The sequence below is a fragment of the Gorilla gorilla genome, chromosome 1, assembly GCF_029281585.2.
Source record: "Gorilla gorilla gorilla isolate KB3781 chromosome 1, NHGRI_mGorGor1-v2.1_pri, whole genome shotgun sequence".
NCBI lineage: Eukaryota > Metazoa > Chordata > Mammalia > Primates > Hominidae > Gorilla > Gorilla gorilla.
The window spans coordinates 150,598,183-150,626,067 of NC_073224.2; the positions used below are offsets into that span (position 1 = coordinate 150,598,183).

General features: G+C 39.3%; 1 protein-coding gene across 4 annotated transcripts; it reads right to left on the reverse strand.

The window, feature by feature from the left end:
• GBP6 (guanylate binding protein family member 6) lies at positions 1-25,632 on the reverse strand. 4 transcript variants are annotated; one of them, XM_055351866.2, is made up of 11 exons: positions 25,042-25,632; positions 20,357-20,569; positions 19,424-19,551; positions 10,891-11,000; positions 10,490-10,686; positions 8,475-8,720; positions 7,136-7,416; positions 6,207-6,419; positions 5,325-5,427; positions 4,793-4,986; positions 1-3,845 (listed from the first exon to the last, which is right to left on the reverse strand). In XM_055351866.2, the coding sequence occupies exons 2-11, from the start codon at positions 20,544-20,546 to the stop codon at positions 3,606-3,608; spliced, it is 1,902 nt and encodes a 633-aa protein (XP_055207841.2). In that variant the 5' UTR covers positions 20,547-20,569; positions 25,042-25,632; the 3' UTR covers positions 1-3,605. The 4 variants fall into 4 exon arrangements, with proteins under 4 accessions (XP_055207841.2, XP_055207828.2, XP_063553231.1 ...); XM_055351853.2 differs by having other exon boundaries at positions 20,357-20,559; positions 24,991-25,632; XM_063697161.1 differs by having other exon boundaries at positions 24,991-25,632.
• Positions 25,633-27,885: the final 2,253 nt, after the last annotated feature.

Genomic DNA, 27,885 nt, shown 5'->3' on the forward strand with positions numbered 1-27,885 from the left:
TTATCACCTTCTTCATTCTTTAACACTATCTAATAAAAGGTTAACTCTGTAAGAAAGGTCTGGCCCTCAACTTGTTCCTGGGACATAACAGGTAAGCCCTTAGAACAACTAGCCTTATAATAATGCTTTGGACATGTTGAGGGCTTGGTCGACACCAGGTACTTTATGCTAAAAATGTGATTTGTGGTGGAAGTCTTAAGTTATACCATACCAGTTTGACCTCTGAAGGGACAGGAGTCTGAGTAAATAAGATCAGCCACATGAGCACTCCATTCCTACATGACTTCCCTCTAATAAAAACACTAAAGTTTGTGTGACCATCCCTGGCTGACACATGTCACACATTATTTGTGAGAGAATTAGATAATGTCTGTGCAACTCTCAAGGGAGAAAACACAAATGCAAGCCTATCCTTGGTCTCAGACTCTGGTCCACGTCCCTTTTGCTTTTGTTGGTTTCAATTTGTACTGTTCGATGTAATAAGCTCTAACTGTGAGCATAAAATTTTTCTGAGTTCCATGTCTTCTAAAGAGTCATTGAACCTGAGGATGGCCTTGGGGTCTCTTGATCCCACTTTGTTGTCAAAATGGGATTCACTAGAATGTCTCTGAATCGTTGAAACATGGCAAAAGCATGCTCAGAAAAGGAAGGATGAGTCGTGCTTATAAGGTGGTCTTATTGTGCCCCGACTGAATAGTGTCTTAGTCTTCTTGAACTGTAGTCCTTAGATAACATTGAATGGGATTCTTGTTACAAGCATCAAAGATATCTGAAATAGATCTATCCAGTTTTGAAAGTATCAGATTTGACCTGATATGCAATACAGGATATTGAAAGCTCTAAAATTGTCTTCATTTCTTTACAGATCTGGGTGAACCACGCTATAAAGCACAGAGAAAAATTCTTTCTTTGATATAGTTTTATAGAGACTGTGATACATGAAGTTACAGATTTGTGTGAGGTCATAGGTTTGTCTGAGTCACTGTATAAAGCACAGAAAAAAAAATTCTATCTTTGGCCCAGTTTCACAGAGACTGTAAGACATGAGGTCTAGAGAAGGACACTGTACCAGGAAAATTTCGTTTCTTCTCATAGCTTTAATTTAATTTAATTTAATTTAATTTTTTGAGACAGAGCCTCACTCTGTCGCCCAGGCTCTGTTGCCCGGGCCGGAATGCAATGGCACAATCTCGGCTCACTGCAACCTCCACCTCCCAGGTTCAAGTGATTTTCCTGCCTCAGCCTCCTGTGTAGCTGGGATCACAGGCGTGTGCCACCACACTTGGTTAATTTTTGTATTTTTAGTAAAGGCAGGGTTTCGCCATGTTGGCCAGGCTGGTCTCAAACTTCTGACCTCAAGTGATCTGCCTGCTTCGGCCTCCCAAGTTGCTGAGATTATAGGCGTGAGCCACTGCACCTGGCCTCATAGCCTTTAAACCACCTCAGAGACCTTAACCTGGTGTCGAAAATTCAAACAACTTATTACCACTGATCTCTGGAAAGTTCATGAGATTTTATCAATTGAAAATAATCACTCATGCATCAGCCTATTGTTTTTATAAAAGAAACTTATTTAGCACAACCTATGCCTGAACATACTCCCAAGGAGATGTACAGAAAAGTAAGGTATCTGTCTTGAAACAAACTTTACCTTTAAATCTCAAACAAATACTATATTGCAGTAAGTTCATGTGTGCCAAGACTATAATTACAACCTGGAGGCCCTAGTTCCCTATTTTAACAGGCATTTTATGATGACTTTCCATGATCTAGGTACCATGGGCAACTTGGATCCTGATTCCAAGGGTCCTTGAAATATTTGGGTGTTTGTATTTCCCTAGTATATGGGTATCTAGTAAATGGCTCCAGAGGTTTCCTAGGAGGAGAACTTGGGAAATCATCACTTATTTGGGTCCTGGAGTTGCAGTGTCCTTTCCTGGGGTACTACCCTCCACTCCAGCTGAGTTCAGGGTCTGAAATTAGCTCAGATCAAGGCTATGGATGTGACACTTTATCGGGGCTACCTCCCAACATCCTGGTAGACAGCATTTACTTCACTTGATTGTTTTCTCCCCGTCCCATTTAACCCTATGGCTGGTCCATTGTATTGGCCATCTTCAGAATTATCTCCATCAGGCCTAGCAGTCTGCCACTCATTACTATAACTGAATCTTCTTAGATTCTAACAATTAAGGGTCAACACCAGGCCTCTATGTGTCTGGGTCTATCATCCCCCATCAGGGGGTTCAGTTCTGGAAAGGCACATTGTCCTTTCTATCTGAGCCTACCGCAAAAAGACCACTACTGACAAGGTTGGCAGGATCCTTCCTATCAGTGCTTAATCTTAATGTTTGGTAATTTATGCTTCTGACACCTTAAAACTTGAATTCAGAGAAAGGAAGTAGAGGCTACTGTAGCTGAGATTTCAAAGGCCACAGAAAAGTGTATGCCTTAGTCTCGAAACAAATAGAAGGGATCGAAAAACCAGGCCAAAATGAAAACAAGAATAGGATGCAAATTTTTTGCATTCTAGTACTCAGATCTTAGTCTTAGACCCCTCATTGGGCTGGCTGATGTAATTCCTAGAAGCAACAAGCAATTTCATCATCTGATAGCCAATTTCACTATTTTTTATTGTTATCATTATTAGCATTGTCTCTTACATTTTCTTATTTATTTCTGAATCGGTAAAATAAGATTTCTTTACAAAATTCAAGAGTATAAAGTGAAGAGTATGTGTTCCTTCAACCCCTACATTCACTTGGTTCTTCCCAGAAGGAGCCAATAATAATAGATTTTGATTAATCTTTCCAGAGATATATTTGCATGCTTCCATATAATAATTGCATTTTTTCCATGCTGATAAGATTATCTACATTGCTTTACAACTTGGTTTTTTTTTTTTTTTCATTTTACAATATCTCTTCAAGACCATTCTTTACTGGTACAAATAGAGCTTCATTGTCAATTTGTTTACTGGCTATATAATATTCCAGTACATGGACATACTAAAATTTATCTTACCAATCTAATGTGAAGGACATTCAAGTACATTCCAATATTTTGCCATTAAAAGCAATGCCTCAGTGGACCTCTTGTATGTAAATGATTTTTCAAAATTATATTTCCTAAAAGTGAACAAGGTTTTTCAAAGTGTGTATGGATCTGTTCTCTCATGTGGGCCAGGCACTGATATCCTCTAATAAGCACTTTTTATGTTTAAAACTTTGCTAAATGAGGGCTGGGCATGGTGGCTCATGCCTGTAAACCCAGCACTTTGGGAGGCCGAGGCGGGTGGATCATTTGAGGTCAAGAGTTCGAGACCAGCCTGGCCAACATAGTGAAACCCCATCTCTACTAAAAATACAAAAATTAGCTGGGTGTGGTGGTGTGCACCTATAATCCAAGCTACTAGGGGGCTGAGGCAGGTGAATCTCTTGAACCCGGGAGGCAGAGGTTGCAGTGAGCTGAGATTGCACCACTGTACTCCAGCCTGGGCAACAGAGTAAGACTCTGAAAAAAAAAAAAACCAACTTGCTGAATGAAAATGAAAAACATACAGATCAAAAATAGTCCAAAGCATATATGTACAATCTATAATATCCTTAAAAGGGGAGCTTATGCTTTTTAAAGAGTGAGCTCACACCTTTGACACCATGACCAATTAATTTAGCAGGAGCAGACAATATTGCAGTTAGCTCATCGGCAAGGTTGTCCAAGGTTCGTGCAATCCAGGGAGTATCATCATTTTTTGTAGTATCAATCATACGTTTAAATTGACTTATCTCTGCATTCATCTCCTCATACTTCTTCTTAAATCCTTCATGAAGCCAATCATTTTGGACCTAAAGACAGTGTAGGAAGGAAAGTAAATTTTTAAAAATCCCTATTCTTTTAAGACTTACCTTTTGTATTTAAAACCTGTGTGAAACTTTCTTTATTTTACTCCTAAAAACATTTTCTCAATTATTAGAGGAGAATTTGGACCTAGACATTGTGAGGAAGCATAGTTTATAACTTTACTAATATCCACCCACCATTATGGTTTTGCTATGGTGCTAACCTAGGTATGAGGACAAATTCTACATGTTCCTGCCCAAAAGATGCCAGTTAGGAGGTAGCCATTGGTCTGGTTGCATAAATTCTCAGTCCCAATTGGGCAGCATGGTCACCCATATTGTAGGAATACCAAAAACTTATAAGCTGATGTAGAAATCCCTTATGAGAGAACTTTCAGATGGACAATGCAAGAATTCTCCCTACACTGTGTGCTAATTTGGGCAGGCTACCTATACAGGGTGACAACTGCAGCAAGTTTAGAAACTGTCCCTTTCCTGTCCTTTTAAGTCTGGAAATTTCTAAGAGTTGTATGTCAGCATGGATCTACCTCAGGGTGTTTGGATGGTAGTAGAGCTCCTGGTAATATGTGGTCTTGGTGAAGGAAACCAGCTGCTGTTCACATCAAATACACTGTGTGGAATATATGTTTAACTTCTTGAGATTACTTTTAAAATCTCCCAAAACAGCAGCTTCAACCCTATTTATATTCCCCAAGGACTTGTAGGGATCATAGTCAACCTTACCTCTCCAGAATCTAAGTATAGAGAATATAGAGAAGAATTCCAAGTCTTACTGAAACAAGTAAGAAAAAAAGGATTCAGGGCTTTTAGTGACTGCCAAGCAGCAAATGGTGACGTGCTTCCTTTCATGATGTTGCTGTAACCTTCACCAGCCCTTCCTGAGGTACCTGGGCGAGGACCGTCTGGCCTGCTGAGGCCAAGGGCAGACTTACCTTCTGCGTGTGCTCCAACATCATAATCTGCTCTCTCAGTAGGTGTTCTCTCTCCATCTGCAGCTTCTCCTTCAGTTGGGCCATGTTTTCCTTGAGACTCTTATCTTGAGCCTCCATCTGTTGCTGCTGCTCCCGTAATTTCTGTTTTAAAAGTTCCTGTTCCTTCTCAGCTGCCTCCTTCTTGGCCCGATCCACTGCTCCATGAAGGTATTAGCAAGAGAAGAAAATAATAGGTGAAGATTCATCTCCACTTTTCTGAGCTGAGACTAAACCAAATCTGAAAGGCAGGGTGAGAAATCACAGAATTCACCCAGGTCCACACCATTAAGAGCGCATTTGAGAATGTGATGGGAAAGGCTCTGCCTGTCTGGCTGATGTACAATCATAGCTCCCCTTGTTATTTTCAGATTTAGCAGAGTGTGTGTTCCACAGAAGAGGAAATTCCTCATTTTGGGAAGGTTTTCCTGTTAGATCTGTTAGAGGGCATTGTATAAACGTACCCCTCCTGTGTAAGCTGAGCCCTGCCCCATACCTGCTACTGCCTTCTCTCTATCAGTGAGGGCTTTATCTGACTGCAAGATGGATTCCTCTATCACCATCTGTGACTCCAGGAACCTCTGGAAGACCTCTTTTGCCTATGGAAGCAAGAAAAAGCACTTAGATTTCTTTGAAAATCTATGTTCTGGGTATTAGTGTTGCAAGAACAATTATGGTCTTGTAACTTTTGCTTTATGCCTAAAATTCTAAAGTGGCCCCCTACAAAGTGTGCGGGCTCTTTAGGGTGACCGGAGCCCCTCCTCAATTCCTGCTTCCTGTCTCCCTCCAGTGCCTTTCCCACTGCTATAATATCTCCCTGTACCTGTTTTGGGTTCTGGCCAGGCAGAACTATGTGCACAGGTGTACAAACTCCCAATCTCTGATGCTTATACATGTTTGTCTTCCAGTGTGCAATGCTGCCTCTAATCTATGCTGTTGCTTTCTCCTGCCACTTGCTGGCTAGAACTTTAGGCAAGTTATGTAATCATCCTTGGGTACTAAGTTCAGATCTGTAAAATTTCCAAAATAAGGGTGTTTCTTAAAGTCATTAGGAAGATGAAATTAAAATGTCTGGGGAAGAATTCAACAGTATACTGTAGGTAATAACAGCTCGTTGTGAGTTAGTTGTATTATTACTACTATTATGTTTATTACCACCACCTAGGTGGTAATTTTCATTCTGTCTCTCCTGGATTTCTGAATACTATACTCTTTGTTTTGGAATAAAAATTTTTATTCTAAGAAATAAATGTTAAGTAGTGGACATTGAAAGCTAAGGCGTTATGCTATCCCTCTGCTCTCTTATTACCCACGGCTGGTGCTGAAGACTCCATTCACTCTATCCTATAAACTTCCCCACGCTCCCCTTATTCCTCACCTTTACTCCTTTCCTGGGCACTTGCCAATAGTCCTGTTCAATCCTTTCCTTTGTTTCCATGTAGAGCTTGTGCCCTCCAGGAACAGAGAAACTTCCTGCTGAGATACTTTCCATTAGTCCCTTTGAGAGCTCATTGAGTTTAGCCTGGCAGTATTGAACAGATGACTCTTCATTCTGCAGCAAGAAATCCCCCTTCTTATTCATTGTGGTTTCCTGCAAGGGAAATGTAGAGAGATGTCACCAGAAGAAACATGGAGGAGATGAAATTCTAAAGAACCTGGTGGAAGAGTCAATCTAACTGTGGTCCTCATGAGAAAAACATTCTAGTGGAGTAGATGTGGAATCAGAAACACAAAACTTTATACATTTACAATGCTAGAAATTCTCTTCAAGGCTATGGAAAAGTTCATTAATCTTCCTGAGCTTCAGGTTCCTTATCTGTGACATGATGAGACTACATTCCATAATCTCTATGGTTTGTTGCAATGGTATCATCCTGTGTTCCTGTCCTCAATGGTACAAGGATACAAGAAGGAGCAATGTAAGTTGAACAATGGCCCGGAATTAAGATCTGGTAAGAGAATCTTTGTTTCCTGGGAAAGGTAAACTATGCACAGAAAAAGTGCACTGCTCAGGGATGACTTGTGCGTGTTCAGAGCAGGCCTGGAATCCTTAGAAGTGTTCACTTAAGGAGGATCTTAAGTGATCTGTGTTGATTTTACCTCAGTTATCAGAAGGTTTTCTAGTTAAGTGCTTAAGGTTTGGGGAGATAAAAGAGGGATATGTAGTCTTTTGAAACTCTATCCCTCATGAGAATCCACAATAAGTTATTCCTCAGTGACAGATGAGCATTGGTGACAATAAAGGCAACTATAGGCTTCATTCTTCAAGGGGAAGGATGATGAACAGTAATGACTAAGGCAAATTACCATGAACTTCTTCTGGAATTCCTGATTTTCATCCTTGAAGGAGTGCTCCATGAAGATTGCAATGGCTTCCCTCTCACAGGCCGCATGCACGTCCAGCAGCTCCTGGAGCGTGTCTGTGGGGAACTTCACTCGCTGGGCCATCTGCTGGCTGTAGTAGTCAGCTGCCCTCTGCACGGCAGCTGAATTCTCACGCTGGGCCAGAGTTATCACTGCATTCTCCAGACAAGGCACTGCTCCACTGTTGATGGCCTCTACATAAGTCACTGCCAGAGTTCCCAGACCTAAATGAACCAGGAGATTTAGGGGCTAAATATGAAATTAAAGCTCAATGGAATCCTAGGCTACATTTCTGAGCACACACATGCACTTACATACATGCGCGTGCACACATGCAAACACATACACCCACATCCCCACCTCCTTCTGCTATTATCACTCTTATTTTCATAATGACTCTTCAATTTTATGGATCTCCAGTCCACAGTGCTAAAAAATTTAAATATCTACTTGTATCTAACATACTAGAGGGTATGCAGGAAGTACAATTTCTCATTTAAAAAATTACAAGAAAAGTAGTTTACACAGATAAAATGAGGCAGGGTAAATCATATCACATTTATTCCTAATTCTGAAGCTACCAATGTATTTTCAGGGAATTATGGGCTAATATTTATTTATTTCTAGACTTTTTTTTTTTTTTTTGAGGCCCAGGCTGGAGTGCAGTGGTGTGATCTCGGCTCACTGCAACCTCCGCCTCCCAGACTCAAGTGATTCTCCTGCCTCAGCCTCCTAAGTAGCTGGGACTACAGGTATGTGCCACCATGCCTAGCTAGTTTTTGTATTTTTTGTAGAGATGGGGTTTCACCATGTTGTCCAGGCTGGTCTCAAACTCCTGAGCTCAAGTGATCTGCGTGCCTCTGCCTCCCAAAGTGCTGGGATTACAGGTGTGAACCACCACCCCCAGCCTTCTAGAGGTTTTTAAACTTGAACACATCTTTTCTATTCTCTTGGCAAAGAATACTGAACACATAGGACTTAGAAAATATTTCCCCTAAGAAAATATTATAGGTGTTTTTATATTCAGTTAGTTATTTTATCAGTGGGGGATTTTTTTTTCAGATATGTGGAAGCCACAGATATCAGTGACAGAGTTTGCAATATTGGAGAGGAATTTGTAAATTGCAATAAGTGTGATAATTATACACATTTCTTCACTGAGTGTGAATACCTGTATACACGTAGTTTTTCTATATGGAATCTAACAAAAATTCTGAGAAACACATTATACAATATATTCAACACACATGAGGCCCCACAGAAAAGTAAAAAGGAGACTCACGATTCCCAGTGACTGTGATTCCCTCCCTGAGGGTCTTGGTTCTTGCATGAGTGAAGATGTAAGAACAGAAAATGTTTGTTTGTTCCTGGAATTTGGGATCCAGTTGCTTTTCTGACACCTTCTCAATATTGGCTAGAAGGTCTTTGTCATTTGTTGGCCGGTCAAAGACGAAACACTTCCGTTTTGGAAAGAAACGCCTGATGCACTCCCTGGGAAAATTGGATGTTTGAACTCTGGGATTCTTGCCTGAGGGATAAGAAAAACAGAGAATATAGTGAAAACAGTCTTGGTATAAGGGAGCTAAAGGTATTTTTGATGGGGTGTATTGTCTTTTTGCCATCTTCTATGCTTACAGGCCTCCTTTAATATAAAAATTAAATACTTCTGTGCACATTGATGCTAAAAGAATTTGCATAATGTTAGCTATTTTTAAGTAAAATCCTCTGAAGACTAAATGTAACAAGAATATAATCTTGTATTGTTTTGTTTTTTCAAAACGAGGTCTTGCTCTATTGCCCAGGCTAGAGGGCAGTGGCACAATCACGGCTTACTGCATCCTTGATTTCCTAGGCTCAAGTGATCCTTCCACCTTAGCCTCTTTAGTAGTTGAGACTACAGGTGTGCACCATGACACCAGCTGATTTGTTCTAGTTTTTATAGAGACAGGGTCTCACTATGTTGCCCAGTCTGGTCTCAAACTCCTGAGCTCAAATAATCCTTTCACCTCTTCCTTCCAAAGTGCTGACACTACAGGTGTTAGTCACCTTGCCCAGCCAAGAAGGTAGTTTTAAGATAATCATCACTTCTTCATAAACTCTTAAAAGACTGTGTTCGATTTGACAGTGTTGCTCTTCTGCCTATGAATTTTTAAGAAATGTTTCAAGAAAGCATAAATAGAAAAATGAAAGCAACAATGAGTTCACTGGAATTGATATTTCTCATAAGGTTTTATCAGATACACACTCAGATAAATGTAACCCATTAAAACAATTATTATGAAATTCTAGCATGGATACATATGTTGGGTTTAAGAGAAAAATCATAACATAGAAAGTAAAATGAATATTCCGACAATTATCAGAAATTTTGAAAAGGCACAGATTGTAAAGACGTGCTTCTTCAGGTTGCTTTAGAACACAAAATCATTTTTGTAGATGATATAACTATATGGATATTGAAAAGTTATATCCCTCCATGAGAATAATAATATCTGTGTAACATGTTGATGTATTTTGGATGTGTGTCCCCTCCAAATCTCATGTTGAAATGTGACCCCCCCACCAATGTTGGAGGTGGGCCTAGTGGGAGGTGTTTGGGTCACAGGGGCAGATTTCTCATCAATACCTTGTTACCATCGTTGTGGTAATGAATTCACACAACATCTGGTTGTTAAAAGTCTGAGACCAGCCCCCTCTGTTGTTCCCTTTCTCACCATGTGACACACCAGCTGCCCCCTTCACCTTCCACCATTAGTAAAAGCTTCCTGGGGTCCTGACTAGAAGCAGATGCTGGTGCCATGCTTGTACAGCCTGCAGAACTATGAGCCAAATAAACTTCTTTTCTTTATAAATTACCCAGGCTCAGGCATTCCTTTATAGCAATGCAAAATGGACTAACACACACATTTATATTTTTATTAGATAGGCTTTTCATTGTAATTTCATGTCTAACAATTATCTGGTCAATCATTTTCTAAGCACAGAAAAGCAGAGGGCAAAACACAGATCACAAGCATCTTGTTTTTAGAAAGTCTTAGCACCCATTGTAATCTGAATGCTAAGGTACTAATTGTACAAAGAACAAATCTGTCTTGAATAATTTATCTGCACTTTAGACTCTACTTTTCTTAAGTGAACTAGGCTCCATTCCTAGAGCTCTTCAACATAACCCTCAGTCCCCGTTTCTACAGACCTCAATCTAGTCTCAAATACAAATGAAACCCCAGAGATGACGGGCAGTGTTTAGCAGATCACACACCCAGTGGACCACCCACAACCCAGACCACATTCTGATACCTTGAATCAGCTTCAAGGCATTCTCCAGGTATTCATCTTCTGTGATAGGGTGACCGTTCAACTTCAGCTCCAGAGTGAAATCCCGTACTGTCCAAATAAAATCTGGGAAGAAACTCACAAACTCTGTGGAATCTTCTACTCCATCAGGCCTTGGGGAGGACTTTGCCTTAATTAGTTCTGTGAGCTCCGTCACATAACTAGGACTTAGGTAAGGAAAAGCAACTGTCTGCCCACAATTCACACATTTCTTTTATAAAAATATTATAAACACTCTCTTTTGTCTTGGGTTCCCTATGCTGCACCACAGGTAATTACATTAAAGGGAAGGAGGAAGTGACTTGATCTCCATTCCTATAAAGTCAATGAAACCTGGTGGTTCTGTTCTGTTCCTGGAAGGATACTGCAGCTGCTCCAGGGCCTGGTGGTTGATGGTGCTCATGCTGTTGTAGACAAAGGTGCTGCACAGGAGCACAGCCAGGGCAAAGATCCAGGAGTCATTCTTAGGGTCACCCTAAAAAGCACATTAGAGCAAAGGACTTAGGAGTGTAGTCTTTAGAAATTCACTGAGACATTTATTTTGTCAGTCTTTCACTTATGATTTCAGCTAATGTACTTGCTGTACAAAGAAGATAGACATGAATGTAAACAACAGTTTGTTACAATATGTCTTCTAATCACAATTTCTTTACATATAAAAGGATTCTAATCTTCATAGGGTTTTTCTTTTCCTCAATTGGATGAAATAAGATGCATATATGGAAAAACTAGTACAATATCTGGTTTTCAGTTGGATATTCATGATGAGTGTTAACACTTCTTCAGTCTACACATATTTATTGGCCATGCATCACATACAAAAACCATAACATAATATGCATAACTGGGGATTGTAATTATATTCAATTAAATTCAGCAAACACAGGAAACTGAAGAATGTTTCTCACTGTTCTTATGTTTAGAAAAGCAAATTTAATAAATTTACTCTCAAGATGACTATTTCAAAGCTGTGACAAACATTCATAATGATGAATTCAATAAAAATGGCAATATTTATAGATAACATCTTAGTAATGTACGTAAGAAGTGGAACCCATAGCTATAATGTTAAATTAAAAATTTCAAGTCTATCCAGGAAGATAAGAGCTATGAAAATTGAAGAGTGTATGTGATATGAAGGTTTCCTGGAAGTCATGAGCTGAATGTTAAAAAATTGATAGAATGTGGATTTGAAGAAATGAAGGTGATTCTGCAAGTAGAAAGACCCACAGAAACAAAATTAGAGATTGTAGATTTCAGGAGTCTTTGCAATAAGAATAGAGTTTATTGGCCTGACTGAGCAGAGGGTAAGTGCAGAAGGTAAGACTGAATAGGGAGCTCCAGTACCTGGTTGATTAAGGACACTAAAGGTCAGGCTAAATTTGTTTTTATAAACTATAGCATGTCTAAATTATAGATAGTCCAGGAATTATTTCTATCCTAAAAAGCATGTATAACTGGTTCCTAAAGCAAATATAAAAACTGAGATCTAGAGATTTCTACATGATTCCAGGAGATTCTATATGGGATTTTGGAGGTAGGAAGAATAGCCTATTCATTTTTTTATGTCCCCCACTCCTTAATTTTTAAAAAAGTAATCAATAAGGATTCTTCTTAGAAGTGGGACTCGTGACAAACAATAAACTATTTAGACAGGAGTATATCACTGTTTGATAGATGACTTTAAAGTTTCTATAAAAATCCCAAAGGCATTTTGTTTATTATTATTCTTTTTTGTAGAGATGGGCTTTCACTATGTTGCTGACAGTGGTTTCTAACTCCTAGCCTCAAGCCACCTCCGCTGTCTCAACCTGGCCCCAATAATATTCTTAAATAAATATAAAAAGATCCTAAAATTAATACAGAATCACAAAATGCTCTGAATAATCAAAGTAATCTTGAACCAGAAGAACAAAGCTGGGGGCATCATATTTCTTGATTTCAATATATATTGCAAAGCCACAGTAGTCAAAATAGTATGATACTGGCATAAAAACAGACATATAGATCAATGGAACAGACTAGACAATGCAGAAATAAATATATACATGCACAGCGAACTCATTTTTGACTAATGTGCTGAGAACTTACATTGAAGAAAGGATGGTCCCCTCAATAAATGGTGCTGGGAAAACAGATATCCACATGTATGCAGAAGAGCAATATTTGGTCCTATTGCACACCATACACAAAAACAACTGAAAATGGATTAAAGACTTAAATGGAAAACCAGAAACTGGATCCAGAAATCCCACTGCTGTGTATATATCCAACGAAAATGAAATGACCATGTCAAAGAGATATCTGTTCTTTTATATTTATTGCTGTACTATTCACAATAGCCAAGGCATGGAGTCAATCTGTTTCCATCAACAGATGAATGAATTTTAAAAAATGTGAAATCTATACACAATGAAATACTATTAAGCCTTCAAAAAGAAGGAAATCCTGTCATTGGCAACAACCTGGAGGAATCTAGAGGATGTTAAGCTAAGTTAAATAAACCAGGCACAGAAAGACAAACACTGCATGATTTTACTTATATGTGAAATCTAAAAGAGTTGAACTCATAGCAGTAGAAAGTAGAATGATGGTTACGAGGGGCTACTGGAGAGGGGAACAGGAAGGTTGGAAAATGTTAGTAAAAGGATACAAAATTTTAGTTGGATAGAAGGGGAAAAAAAAATATATGAAGCCATAAAAACACCAGAAGAATATACAAGGAAAAAACTTGACATTGGTTTGGGCAATGATGTTTTTGGATATGACACCAAAAGCACAGGTGACAAAAGCAAAATTAGACAAGTGAGACTGCATCAAATTCAAATGCTTCAGGTAACAAAGGAAACAATCAGCAGAGTGAAAATGCAACCAATGGAATAGGAGAAAAATATTTGCAAACCATATATTTGATAAGGGGCTAATATCCAAAATATATGAGGAACTTATATAACTCAATAGCAAAAAAAATCCTTATACCTCATTAAAAATGAGCAAAGGTACTGCAATAACTTATGCATGCATGTGTCTTTATAATAGAATGATTTGCATTCCTTTGGGTATATACCCAGTAATGGGATTGCTGGGTTGAATGGTAGTTCTGTCTTTAGCTCTCTGAGGAATTGCCATACTGTCTTCCACAATGGTTGAACTAATTTACACTTCCACTAATGGTGTAAAAGCCCATAGCCTCACCAGTATCTGTAATTTTTTGACTTTTTATTAATACCCTATTCTGACTGGTGTGAGATGGTATCTTACTGTGGTTTCCATTTGGATTTCTGTAATGATCAGTGATGTTGAGCTTTTTTTTCATATGATTGTTGTCCACATGTATGTCTTGCTTTCATTACAGCACTGTTCATAATAGCAAAGACATGGAATCAACCTAAATGCCCATCAATGATAGACTGGATACATAAAATGTGGTACATAAACACAATAAAATACTATGCAGCTGTAAAGAAGAACAAAATCATGTCCTTTTCAAGGACATGGATGGGCCTGGAGGGCATTATCCTTAGCAAACTAATGCAGGAACAGAAAATCAAACACTGCATGTTCTCACTTGTAAGTGGGAACTAAATGATAAGAACATATGGACATATAGAGGGGAACAACACACACTGGGGATTATGGGAGGGTGTGGGAGGGGAAGAGGGAGAGAAGCAGGAAAAATAACTAATGGATACTAGGCTTAATACCTGGGTGATAAAATAACCTGTACAACCAACCCCCATGACATATGTTTATCTATGTAACAAACCTGCACATCTTGCACATGTACCGCTGAAGTTAAAATAAACAGTAAAAAAATGAGTAAAGAACCTGAATACACATTTCTCAAAAGAAGACGTACAAATGGCTAATATGTATATATAAACGTGTACAAAATAGCTAATTATCAAGGAAATGCAAATTAAAACAAAAATAAGATATCACCTGACACATTTAAGATGGCTATTACCAAAGGAGTTAAAAATGACAATTGTCGGCAAGAATATAAAATAAGAGAACATTTGCTGTTTTTTGGAGTGTAAATTCATGCAGCTATTATGGAAAAAGTATGGAGGTCCCTCAAAAAATTAAAAATAGAACTACCATGTGATCCAACAATCTTACTTTTATGTATAAATCCAAATGAAATTAAATCAGTATTTTAAAGAGGTATCTGTACTTTCATATTTATATTTATATTTAAATATGGAAGTATGAATATTTAAATATATCCATAATAATTGCAGCATTATTCACAATAGCCAAGATATGGAAACTACCCAAATGTCCATCAATGCACGAACAGAAAAAGAAAATGTAGAGTACATGTATGTGCATTGCACTAGTCCGTTCTCATGCTGCCCAATAAAGACATACACGAGACTGGACAATTTACAAAGGAAAGAGGTTTGACTCACAGGTCAGCATGGCTAGGGAGGCCTCAGGAAACTTACAATCATGGTGGAAGGGGAAGCAAACACATCCTTCTTCACATGGTAGCAGGAGAGAGAAGAATAATAGCCAAGTAAAGGGGGAATCCCCTTATAAAACGATCAGCTCTCATGAAAACTTACTCACTATCATGAGAATAGCATGGGGAAACCACCCACATGATTCAATTACCTCCCACCAGGTCCCTCCCACGACATGCGGGGATTATGGGAACTACAATTCAAGATGAGATTTGGGTGAGGACACAGCCAAACTATCCACAGCATGCACATATATATTTATTGAATATATATATAATTTATATATTTTTAATTATACTTTAAGTTCTAGGGTACATGTGCACAACATGCAGGTTTGTTACATATGTATACATGTGCCATGTTGGTGTGCTGCACCCATTAACTCATCATTTACATTAGGTATATCTCCTAATGCTATCCCTCCCTGCTCCTGCCACCCCACAACAGGCCCTGGTGTGTGATGTTCCCCACCCTGTGTCCAAGTGTTCTCATTGTTCAATTCCCACCTATGAGTGAGAACATGCAGTGTTTGGTTTTTTGTCCTTGCGATAGTTTGCTGAGAATGATGGTTTCCAGCTTCATCCATGTGCCTACAAAGGACATGAACTCATCATTTTTTATGGCTGCATAGTATTCCATGGTGTATATGTGCCACATTTTCTTAATCCAGTCTGTCATTGATGGACATCTGGGTTGGTTCCAAGTCTTTGCTACTGTGAATAGTGCCGCAATAAACATACGAGTGCATGTGTCTTTATAGCAGCATGATCTATAATCCTTTGGGTATATACCCAGTAATGAGATGGCTGGGTCAAATGGTATTTCTATTTCTAGATCCTTGAGGAATCACCACACTGTCTTCCACAATGGTTGAACTAGTTTACGGTCCCACCAACAGTGTAAAAGTGTTCCTATTTCTCCACATCCTCTCCAGCACTTGTTGTTTCCTGACTTTTTAATGATCGCCATTCTAACTGGTGTGAGATGGTATCTCATTGTGGTTTTGATTTGCATTTCTCTGATGGCCAGTGATGATGAGCATTTTTTCATGTGTCTGCTGGGTGCATAAATGTCTTCTTTTGAGAAGTGTCTGTTCATATCCTTTGCCCACTTTTTGTTGGGGTTGTTTGTTTTTTTCTTGTAAATTTGTTTGAGTTCTTTGTAGATTCTGGATATTAGCCCTTTGTCAGATGAGTCAATTGCAAAAATTTTCTCCCATTCTGTAGGTTGCCTGTTCACTCTGATGGTAGTTTCTTTTGCTGTGCAGAAGCTCTTTAGTTTAATTAGATCCCATTTGTCAATTTTGGCTTTTGTTGCCATTGGTTTTGGTGTTTTAGACGTGAAGTCTTTGCCCATGCCTATGTCCTGAATGGTATTGCCTGGTTCTCTTCTAGGGTTTTTATGGGTTTAGGCTTAACATTTAAGTCTTTAATCCATCTTGAATTAATTTTTGTATAAGGTGTAAGGAAGGGATCCAGTTTCAGCTTTCTATATATGGCTAGCCAGTTTTCCCAGCACCATTTATTAAATAGGGAATCCTTTCCCTATTTCTTGTTCTTGTCAGGTTTGTCAAAGATCAGATGGTTGTAGACGTGTGGTATTATTTCTGAGAGCTCTGTCCTGTTCCATTGGTCTATATCTCTGTTTTTGTACCAGTACCATGCTATTTTGGTTACTGTAGCCTTGTAGTATAGTTTGAAGTCAGGTAGCACGATGCCTCCAACTTTGTTCTTTTGGCTTAGGACTGTCTTGGCAATGCGGGCTCTTTTTTGGTTCCATATGAACTTTAAAGTAGTTTTTCCAATTCTGTGAAGAAAGTCATTGGTAGTTTGATGGGGATGGCATTGAATCTATAAATTACCTTGGGCAGTATGGCCATTTCCACAATATTGATTCTTCCTATCCATGAGCATGGAATGCTCTTCCATTTGTTTGTGTCCTCTTTTATTTCATTGCACAGTGGTTTGTTGTTCTCCTTGAAGAGGTCCTTCACATCCCTTGTAAGTTGGATTCCTAGGTATTTTATTCTCTTTGAAGCAATTGTGAATGGGAGTTCATTCATGATTTGGCTCTCTGTTTGTCTGTTATTGGTGTACAAGAATGCTTGTGATTTTTGCACATTGATTTTGTATCCTGAGACTTTGCTGAAGTTGCTTATCAGCTTAAGGAGATTTGGGGCTGAGATGATGTGGTTTTCTAGATATACAATCATGTCATCTGCAAACAGGGACAATTTGACTTCCTCTTTTCCTAATTGAATACCCTTTCTTTCTTTCTCCTGCCTTATTGCCCTGGCCAGAACTTCCAACACTATGTTGAATAGGAGTGGTGAGAGAGGGCATCCCTGTCTTGTGCCAGTTTTCAAAGGGAATGCTTCCAGTTTTTGCCCATTCAGTATGATATTGGCTGTGGGTTTGACATAAATAGCTCTTATTATTTTGAGATACGTCCCATCAATACCTAATTTATTGAGAGTTCTTAGCATGAAGAGCTGTTGGATTTTGTCAAAGGCCTTTTCTGCATCTATTGAGATAATCATGTGGTTTTTGTGTTTGGTTCTTTTTATGCTGGATTATGTTTATTGGTTTGCATATGTTGAACCAGCCTTGCATCCCAGGGATGAAGCCCACTTGATCATGGTGGATAAGCTTTTTGATGTGCTGCTGGATTCGGTTTGCCAGTATTTTATTGAGGATTTTTGCATTTATGTTCATCAGGGATATTGGTCCAAAATTCTCTTTTTTTGTTGTTGTGTCTCTGCCAGGCTTTGGTATCAGGATGATGCTGGCCTCATAAAATGAGTTAGGGAGGATTCCATCTTTTTCTATTGATTGGAATAGTTTCTGAAGGAATGGTACCAGCTCCTCCTTGTACCTCTCATGGAATTCAGCTGCGAATCCGTCTATATATATTCAATCTCAAAAAAGGGAATTTTGTCATTTGCAACAACATAGATGAACACTGAGGTCGTTATGCTAAGTGAAATAAGTCAGACATAGAAAGACAAATACTGCATGATCTCACCTATTTGTGGAATCTAAAATAGTCAAATAGTTAAACTCATAGCAGCAGAGTAGAATAGTGGTTGCCAGGGGCTGGGGATGTGAGAAATGAAGAAATGTTGGTCAAAGAGTTCAAAATTTCAGTTATGAAAGATAAATAAACTCTGGAGATCTACTGTACAGCACTGTGACTATAAGTAACAATACTATATTGATTGTGACCTTCACTTCCGCTAAGAGGACAGATCTTAATTGTTCTCACCACACCAAAAAATAAAAAGAGAGCATAGAAAAAAGAAAATGGTAACTATGTGAGGTAACAGCTATATTATTGGCTGGATTGTGGTGATCATTTCACAGTGTATACACATGCCAAAACATTAAGTTGCACAGCTTAATTATATATAATTTTCATTTGTCAATTATACAACACTAAAGCAGAAAAATAAACAGAATTTCTAACGCCTGTTTGGGCAAAAATAAAGTGTATAGAAATTTAGAACCCATTCCCAAATAAGTCTCAAAATAAGACAATAAAAGAGAGAAATTATTTATTTCACCCATTCATAAGAAGCTAAATACCAAAAATTCATCTTATAATGTTTATTGTAGGAAGAACAAATACTTTTATATGATGAGCACAATCAGAAATGTCTCAAAGCCTTCCAGAATGCTCTGTGGGTAATTGATGAGCTTCATCATGAGAAATATGAACTGAACTCTCCTAATTCCAACCCTCAAATATACTCTTCACATGGTAGCTCAGAAGGTGGGTGAGAGGCCTCTCCTCATCTCCTGAGATTGGAGTCAATACCTCTTCCCTTTCTTATCAAGGCACTGTTATACACAACTGTATGTGGTGAAACCTGTGAGGTGCTGCCTGGATCACAGGTGTCAGCTCTCTTAATGAGAAAGTTTTCCAGGGCAGACTCCCAGTGATTGACCAGCACCAGGGATGAAGGCCTAGCACCCTTGTCCCAAAACATGATAACTCAAAAGGGCCATTCCAGCCACAGAGCTCCCTGTGGAATTGACAGAGGGCAGGGATTGCATTGCATTCCAACCTCCTCCCTCTCAGCAACCTGCTTCTTTCCCAGTCACACTACATCCTGAAGGCTCTTTGTGGGCAGGACCTTTACTTTGTTCACCAATGTCTATGCTACTCAGCCCAAAGGCCTGGAACTCAACTGCTTAACAACCTTTTATCAAATTGAATCAAATCATTCACCACTGTGCCAAGAAATAAAAGAATGTTTTACCTAATATACCATGATATCTAACCTTGTCTAGAAGTGTGATTCAAACAGGTCAAAGTTTGCCTGATTTGCTATAGTTGGATTTCTAGTTTGCACAAATAGATCACAACAGTTCAATTACAAGGATCACGTCTGGAATAAAAGGAACCTGTCTATGACTCTCTGTCTTACCTTTTCCACATCGCCCAGACCTTCGGTGTCCAGAAGGACCAGGGTGTGGTTTGGCTTGGAGGGGTGGGGCACACACCACATCCAGATGCCCTTGGTTTCAGACTGCACCGTGGAGCCCAGAGGGAAGCCTGCAGGGAAGAGGAGGAAGCTAAGCACAGGGACAGCAGAGCAGCCAAGCCGCCCTGGGGCCACAGCATCAGACTGGTTGGATTGTAACTACCCCAACATACATGATGGTGCTTTCTGTATTTCCTCAAGAATGGCTTACTTTGTGAATAATCTATATAAAAAAGCAAGGGACATTAAATGTGAGAATGATGCCAAGTAACGGCTCAAAATGGAGACAAAGAGAAATCTATGAATCAGACAAAGAGGAGGTCACTGATAACAGGAACATCTTAAAAAGTGGTTGGGTTCAAAGTCAGAGAAGAGTGGGTTGAAGAAAGACACTAGAAGGAAAAAACTCAAAAAGGGAAATTGAGATCTTTTTTTGCATTGAAAAGTGATTAAAAACTAAAACAAACACAAAAACAAAACAGAAGTTGGTGGCCACATGGGATGTGGAATTCAGGAAGGGTTTTCAAGATTACATAGATTAAAACATCTTTGTATGTTGATGGGAATATTACATGAGGAAAGCAAAATATGTTATAAGACAAAGGAGACACAATTACAAGAGCCCAGGACTTGAATACACAAGGGAAGGTAGGATTCTGGGCACTAGTAATGTAGAGTTTCCTTAATGGGAATGAGGGAAAAAATATGAGAATGGATTATCGTAAGGTAGTGGTTGGGGTGGTAAGAATTGGAATGAGAAGTCTGGTTTATTGAAAGGAATTGGAGTCTACCTTCATGTGCTCTGGGGTAGAGAATCAAGAAGCTGAGACACAGCTGGAATCAAGCAACTGGCCTGTGTCCCAGGATACCACTTACCATGATTCTGTCCTGCCAGATGGTTCATCAAGTAGGATTTCCCTGTACGGTACAGTCCTACAATGGCCACCACCACCACTGGCTGAGAAATCTTTTCAAGAATCTGTATAGCTTGCTGGTTCACCAATAGCTGCTCATTGTTATTTTCCACCAGGCAAACGGGGGCCAACATTTTGGGTCCAGATTCCATGGCAACTGCCAACCTAGAAGAGCCTCCCAGTAGAAATAACGTTACATTGTCATTCTCTGTCTCAGTGTTTCCCAAGCACCCATCAACATAGGACTAATGAGACTTCTGTGTTTCTACTGGACAACATGTAATCTAGCATTAGCTGACTGCAGAAGGCTTCTTTTATCACTCTCCCAAATCTGTAATGATGTTAAGTGATGAAACATGGAACATTATCTTCTTTAAAGTTTTACTTCAGTAGTACTATTAAAATCCAAGTAATTGTTACCATAATAGGGGGCCCACTAATACTCCAAGTCCTGTGATGCATGCCTTAAGTATCCGACCCCACTGACACAAAAATCTGCAAGTTATAGATTATTATAGCCACAAATACACAAATGATATCACGAGTCTTACAAAGGATGAATGCAGAAATCATAGAACCCGGCTTACAAACCTGGACAATTGATTAAAATAGCAGGCTAGGAAGTTCTAAGTCTTTCTCTCCTTGGAGACATCACAAAACAACTTTAAAAAAATGGCTAAAATGATCTTATAGGAGCTCTGGAAAACAGTCATAAGTCTATAGCAACCAGGCAAATGTCCAATATTTTTAAAAGGCACATTCAAAATGGTAGGCGATTTCGTGGCATTTTGTTTGCCAGTTCTGCCCACTCCACTCAGTGACATGGTCTTAGTTTGGAGGAGGTGGTTTTTCACTTCCCAGTTCTCTCCCTTGAAGTGGAGGGAGCAAGGAAGACCTTATTTGTAACACACTAACCTGACTGGGAGCTACCTGTTCTGGTTTCTGTTCTGCCTACCTTGGATTTCTGGTATGTCATACACAATGATTTCTTGTGTATGATATCAAAACCACTGGAAACAAGTGAAAAAAATTAGATACACCACACTTCATCATAATTAAAAACTTTTGTGCATCAAAGAACACTATCAACAGAGTAAAAAGGCAATCTATGGAAAGGGAGAAAATATTTGCAAATCACGTTTCTGATCGAATACATAAAGAACTCCTAAAACTCAATAGCAACAATAGCCAAAAATAAAAATTCGAAAATGGATAGAGTAGACTAGATGTTTCTCCAAAGAAGAAATGGCCAATAAGCACATGAAAACAAATAGCCAATAAGCACATGAAAACATGCTCAACATCATTAATCACTAGGTAAATGAAAATCAAAACTACAATGAGGTAACATGTTAGACCCACCCATTAGGACTATTATTTTTTTTAAAAAGTCCAAAACTTCAAAACTGAAAACAGGTGTTAGCTAGGAAGTTGAGGATTTGGAACCTGTGTGCACTGTTCATGGAATGCAAACTGGTACTGTCACTATGAAAACAGTATGATGGTTCCTTGGAAAACCAAACATAGAATTAACATTTGATCAAGCGATTCTACTTCTACATATACACTCCAAAAAATTAAAGGCAGGGACTCACACAGATATTTGTACATCAATGTTTATGGCAGCATTATGCACAATAGCCAAAAGATGGAAACAGCTCAAATGACTATAAACAGATGAATAGATGAACAAAATGTTGTATATACCTACAATCAGCTATTATTCAGCCATAAAAATGTAGGAAATTATGACACATGCTACAACATGGATCACCTTGAAGACATTATGCCAAGTGAAATATGCCAGGCACAAAAGAACAAATATTGTATGAGGTACTAGAATAATCAAATACATTGAGACAGAAAGTAGAAGTGTAGCTACCATGGGCTGGGGGTGGAGGGAATGCAGAATCATTGTTTAAAGGTAGAAAGACTCAGTTTACAATGATGAAGTTCTGGAGATGGCTGCACAACTAATGTCACCGAAGTATTTTCTTAATTAGTAAAATAGTAATTTTATTATGTATATTTTACCAACAAAAAAGAGAGTAAAAGACAAAAGTCTGGATAATTGGGCAACCCTATTCCTCTGTGTTATGCTACTGCAACCACTTATCTGTCAAAATAATCTACCTCAAAGACGGTGGTTATGCTATAAGGTTTTTGATCAACAACCTGCAGTAACTTTTTCATGATCATCATATACTGAAACTTGTTCTCTAATGCATCAGTGTGACCTTATATGTTTGTCTTTTATCTACAGGTTTGGAAGAGTGATGGGAATAGAAGGGAGAAGGGAAAGGATCCACTATGGGATGAGAAAACTCTAGAGAATACAGGCTATCTTTCCAAAAGGGAAGCAGGAGAATGTCCAGAATCTAAAGAATTCAAGTACAGGCTGAAATACTTAGCCTAGAAGGGTCAGATTCTCCGCAATTTACTCCCAGAGACAAGAATAAGAAAAAGAATAAGAATAACAATACATATAATATTGCATATTATATATAGAGATAAATTATAGATATCTAGAGAGATAGATAAATTATGTACATACATATTAATAGATAAGTTAGATTTCTTTTTGAGAGATAAAGTCAATGTCACTTTTGGGTGAATCGAGGTGAAATGCATATGGGATTTAATTGTAATATTTTTAGAGGTGAAGTTTAATTCCATAAATTTAGTATTGAAAGTACAATTATTCTGTAGGTCTCCTGGCACATTTTTATTGCCATTATATTAAAATGGTTTTCTATGATACCTGTATTTCCTTATAATTGGAAAAATGTAAACATAATATTGTCTTCAAATGCCTCAAATACTCAGTTTAGAATTGATATGTCAGACATTCAAGATGCATCTAATGCCACCAAAAATACCAGCTCTATCATTCACTACTTATGCGGCCTTGACCAAGGAGGTCAAGCTAGCTGAGCCTGTTAATTATAGGGGTCTGTGAGTTAAATCATACATCCAACCTGGAGGGTGTTTTGATAATAAAACGAGACATTATAAGTTTATATCTTTGCATAGCATGCACCACAAAATAGGATTTCAGTAAATGTTGAATTAAATGGAGGTTACTACAATAATTACAATAACAATTGGTCCATTAGATTATATATTTCAACAAAATATACAAACTATAAGTTACTAAGAAACAAAAACTACAAATAAATTTTTCACGGAAGCAAAACTGTAAAGTTCAAGCACGCTGTTGCTGTACAACCTGCTCTTGTCTGATTCTTCACTGAGGGGAGTAAGGAAAATGGAGATCAAACACGAGGTCCTGATTTCCACAGTGAAATGCATTGTAATGTGATGTGTAACGTGTTCATCACATTACAGTGACTGCAACTGTACAGTCCCTTCTTTAAAGTGAACAATAAAGGCAGCTCTAGGAAGATGTGGCTGCTCCTGCAAACAACTTTATATAAACCAGGTCTCTGGTTTCTTAGCTGTGTGGGAACCACAGACCTTTTAACTTCTACTAAATGAAATACAGCTGTTCAATCCTATTCAGGACTGGTTTTCACACTCTGAGGTGCGTAAGAATCACCTGATCACTCTGATGATCGTTTCTTTTGCTGTGCAGAAGCTCTTTAGTTTAATTAGATCCCATTCTCAGCAAACTAACACAGGAACAGAAAACCAAAAACTGCATGTTCTAACTGGTAAGTGGGAGTTGAACAATGAGAACACATGGACACGGGCGGCGGGGGGGGGGGCGCTGGGGGTGGGGGTGGGAAACTCACACACTGGGGCCTGTTAGTGGGTGGAGGGAAAGGGGAGGGAGAGCATTAGGACAAATACCTAATGCATGCGGGGCTTAAAACCTAGATGACGGATTGATAGGTGCAGCAAACCACCATGGGACATGGTGGTTTTTTAAAAAATCTTTTTTATTTTAAACATAGCTTCTATTCTTCATCTTTTTTTTTTTTTTTAAAAAAAAACAATCACCTAAGAGGATTGTTCAAACCCAGATTCCCAGGCCTAAGTATCCATCTGTTTAGCAAGAGCTACAAGAGACTCTGATGTTCCTATGGGAAACTAACACCCCCCTCCTCCCCCGCCCCCCCCCCCCACACACACACATACACACAGAGTTTGGACTATATAATTATTTTTAAGTAATAAAGACCAGTGATGTAGGGCCTAAGTTTATTTCTACATAGAGATTTATAGAGCTCTTATTCTGAAGCTTTCCTAAGTGTGACCACTAGAAAGATAGATAAGAAACTCTCCCTTCCGGTATAATTGCCTGGAAGCTCCTTGTTCTCTACATTCTGGGGCTTGCCGCAGGACCTGAGAGAGATAGCCAGGCAGGCGCCCACCAGGGCTCATTCCAGGCCACTCACTTCTGTCCTGAGTTGATGATCAGGGAACAGCACATCCAGGGGGACGCGGCGTGCCTGGCTGTCATTGGTTCAAGTGGAGAAGCTGAGCTTCCCCAGAACTAAAGCCAGCCACAGACTCCTGCAGGCCAGGCAGCAGGCACCCTGCACTTCCTGCCCATTCCTCAGTTGCCACTCTGAATCAGAAACCAAGTCTTGAGTTAGGAAGTAAGTTGCATTTAAAAGAAAGTGTACATACCTGCTCTATAGCACGGCAGGTCCAAGAACAGTTTTCAGTTGCCTCACTCACCTCTTGTTTTCTTTCCTCCTTTTACTTTTCTGTTCTTTCCTTTATAAAAGGAAAAAAAGCTGAGTAAGCTAGTTGTTTCCACAAATGGGATGGTGCAGTAAAAATAAACTTGGAAGTAAAATTAATCCATGCTTTTAATAAAGTGTTAGCAGAGCCATGCCTGAATCATCCGATGTGAGTTTGAGGATGGGTGTTGGGTGCAGGGGTGGGAGGAGGTCAGAAAAAGCCACAGATACTGCACAGTCACACCTTAGCAAGCACAATCCTGCCAGCTTTCTTTTGTCTTTCCCATCTTAGAAGGCTTCACAGGCTTTCTTCTTGATACCGTTCCCAGGTGGCTTTAGTTTCCTAGGCACACAAGAAAAACAGGAAATCTACAGTAGTCACATAAGCAAAGCTTTAGAAACCAAGAATATTTTAAGCATTTTTCTCTTAGTGGGAATTCTTGAGTTCTGGGGTCTTTTGTTAGTGAAGAACTTTTGATATTTTAAATGTGTTCACACATGCACACACACACACAGAAGAGAGAGAAAGAGAGAGATCTAAAGATATTACTGGTTTAAAAAAAGAATGAACCATGTCTTTTACAGCAACATGGATGGAACTGGAGTTCATTATCTTAGGTGAAACAACCCAGAAACCGAAAGTCAAATACCACATTCTTACTCATAAGTGGAAGCTAAAAAATCTGCATACATGGACATAGAAGGTGGAATGTGCAGTGCATAACAGTGTACAAGCTCCTATGAGAATCTAATGCTGCTGCTGATCTGACAGGAGGCAGGTCTCAGGCCTTAGTGCTCTCTCCCTGCTCACCTCCTGTGTGGCCCAGTTTCTAACAGACCATGCTCTGGGGGTTTGGGACCCTTGATGTGGCCTATTTATCCAACAACCCACAGTTTCCATTGGTTGAGATTTATCCCCAGGGACTTTAACTATTTTGAATTCACAAGCTGCCCTTGGGCAAAATAGACACCCTTTCACAGCTTGGAGAAACATTTGAGTGAGAAAAGGAGAAAGACTCTCTACAGAGGACATAGCAGCATGCCGGGACTGTCTACCATGGCTGCACTGCTAAATGGATTTGAGAACAGAAGCAAGTGGCAGAATGAGCAGACATGAGTTTTGGCAATAACTTAGGCTGAGGATTTGGGGAGTGTGGTAGACTAATCTGAATACTCTATTCAGACAAAGACTTGTGTTAAAAATGTAAAATTCTGGGCCGGGTGCGGTGGCTCATGCCTGTAATCCCAGCACTTTGGGAGGCCGAGGCAGGCGGATCACGAGGTCAGGAGATCAAGACCATCCTGGCTAACAGGGTGAAACCCTGTCTGTCTCTACTAGAAATACAAAAAAATTAGCCGGGTGTGGTGGCGGGCGCCTGTAGTCCCAGCTCCTCGGGAGACTGGGGCAGGAGAATGGTGTGAACCTGGGAGGCAGAGCTTGTAGTGAGCCGAGATTGTGCCTCTGCACTCCAGCCTGGGCGACACAGCGAGACTCCATCTCAAAAAAAAAAAAGGAAAATTCTGGATTAAAAAATGTTTAATATTTTCAAAAGCAATATTAAAAATTGACTAATTTGTCATGAATGATCTTAAAGACCAAATTCCAAGGGAAGGTGAACGCCCAAAGAGTTAAGTGGAGTATTGAAGCTGGTTTTTTTCTAATAGCATTTGCCAACCAAGGGAATGTGACCTTCAGTTTGGAAGGCATTTATGAAGAGGCCAGAAGTCAAAGACCAGAGCTTGTCTAAAGTAAAGAGTCTAGTAGGAGGCCTCCTTTAGATGTTATAAGACTAAACCAGTGATTCTTAATACTTGCTGCACATAAACATCAATTGGGGTTCTCCTTAAAAACTTGAGTTCTGATCCATCACCAGAGACTCTGATTTAGTAAGTCTAGAGTTGAGGGTGAGTGTGAGTGTTTTTTTAAAGCCTCGCCCCACCTCCAGGTGGTTCCAATTGCAGTCAAGGAGGCAAAGAACTGGAGTAAATGTCGAGAGCAACTGTGAACTAGAACTAGCAGGGCAAGCAGGTTTAGGACTGGCTAGCTGGCATAATTTCAGTGGGCTCTGGGGCAGAGGGATTGTTCTTACTTTTGGTATTTGGCCTTTCGGTGAGTAGGGCAGATGGATAGTGGCCCAGAGAATGAGAGCCAACAGAGAAAGTGGCGGGGTGTGGGCTCCAGGTTGGTTGGTTTGCATATGAAAGGCACACTTGCAGGAGAATCCTGTAGTATCTCTAAGAACTGGCAAGCCCGGGGAGGATCAGTCTCTCCAGGATCAGCAAAGCCCCAAGATGTGTAAAGCTTTAGATAGGGAAACTAGAAAATGTGTTAATTATGGGGTTGCATATATTGGATGGTCCATGAAGTCAAGCCAGGAGCTTAGCACAAAACACCCAGAATAGTCAAAGTGACCTGAGAATGAAGAACAAAGCTGGAGGCATCACACTTACTGATTTCAAAATGTATAACAAATCTACAGTAATTAAGACAGTATGGAACTGGCATAAAAATAGACACATAGATGAATGAAACAGAATAGAGAGCTCAGAAATAAAATACAATATTTTGAAAATATATTGAAAAGGTTCTCAACATTACTAATAATCAGAGAAATGCAAATCAAAACAACAGTGCTATATCACCTCCTACCTGTTAGGATGGCTATTACAAAAAAATAGATGAGCACTGATAAGGATGTAGAGAAATCAGAATCCTTTTACACTGTTGAGAATGTGAAATGGTGTGGCAAGTCTGCAAAACAGTATGGAGGTTTCCCAAAAAATTACCTACTACATGATCCAGCAATACCACTCCTAGGAATATATTCAAAAGAATAAA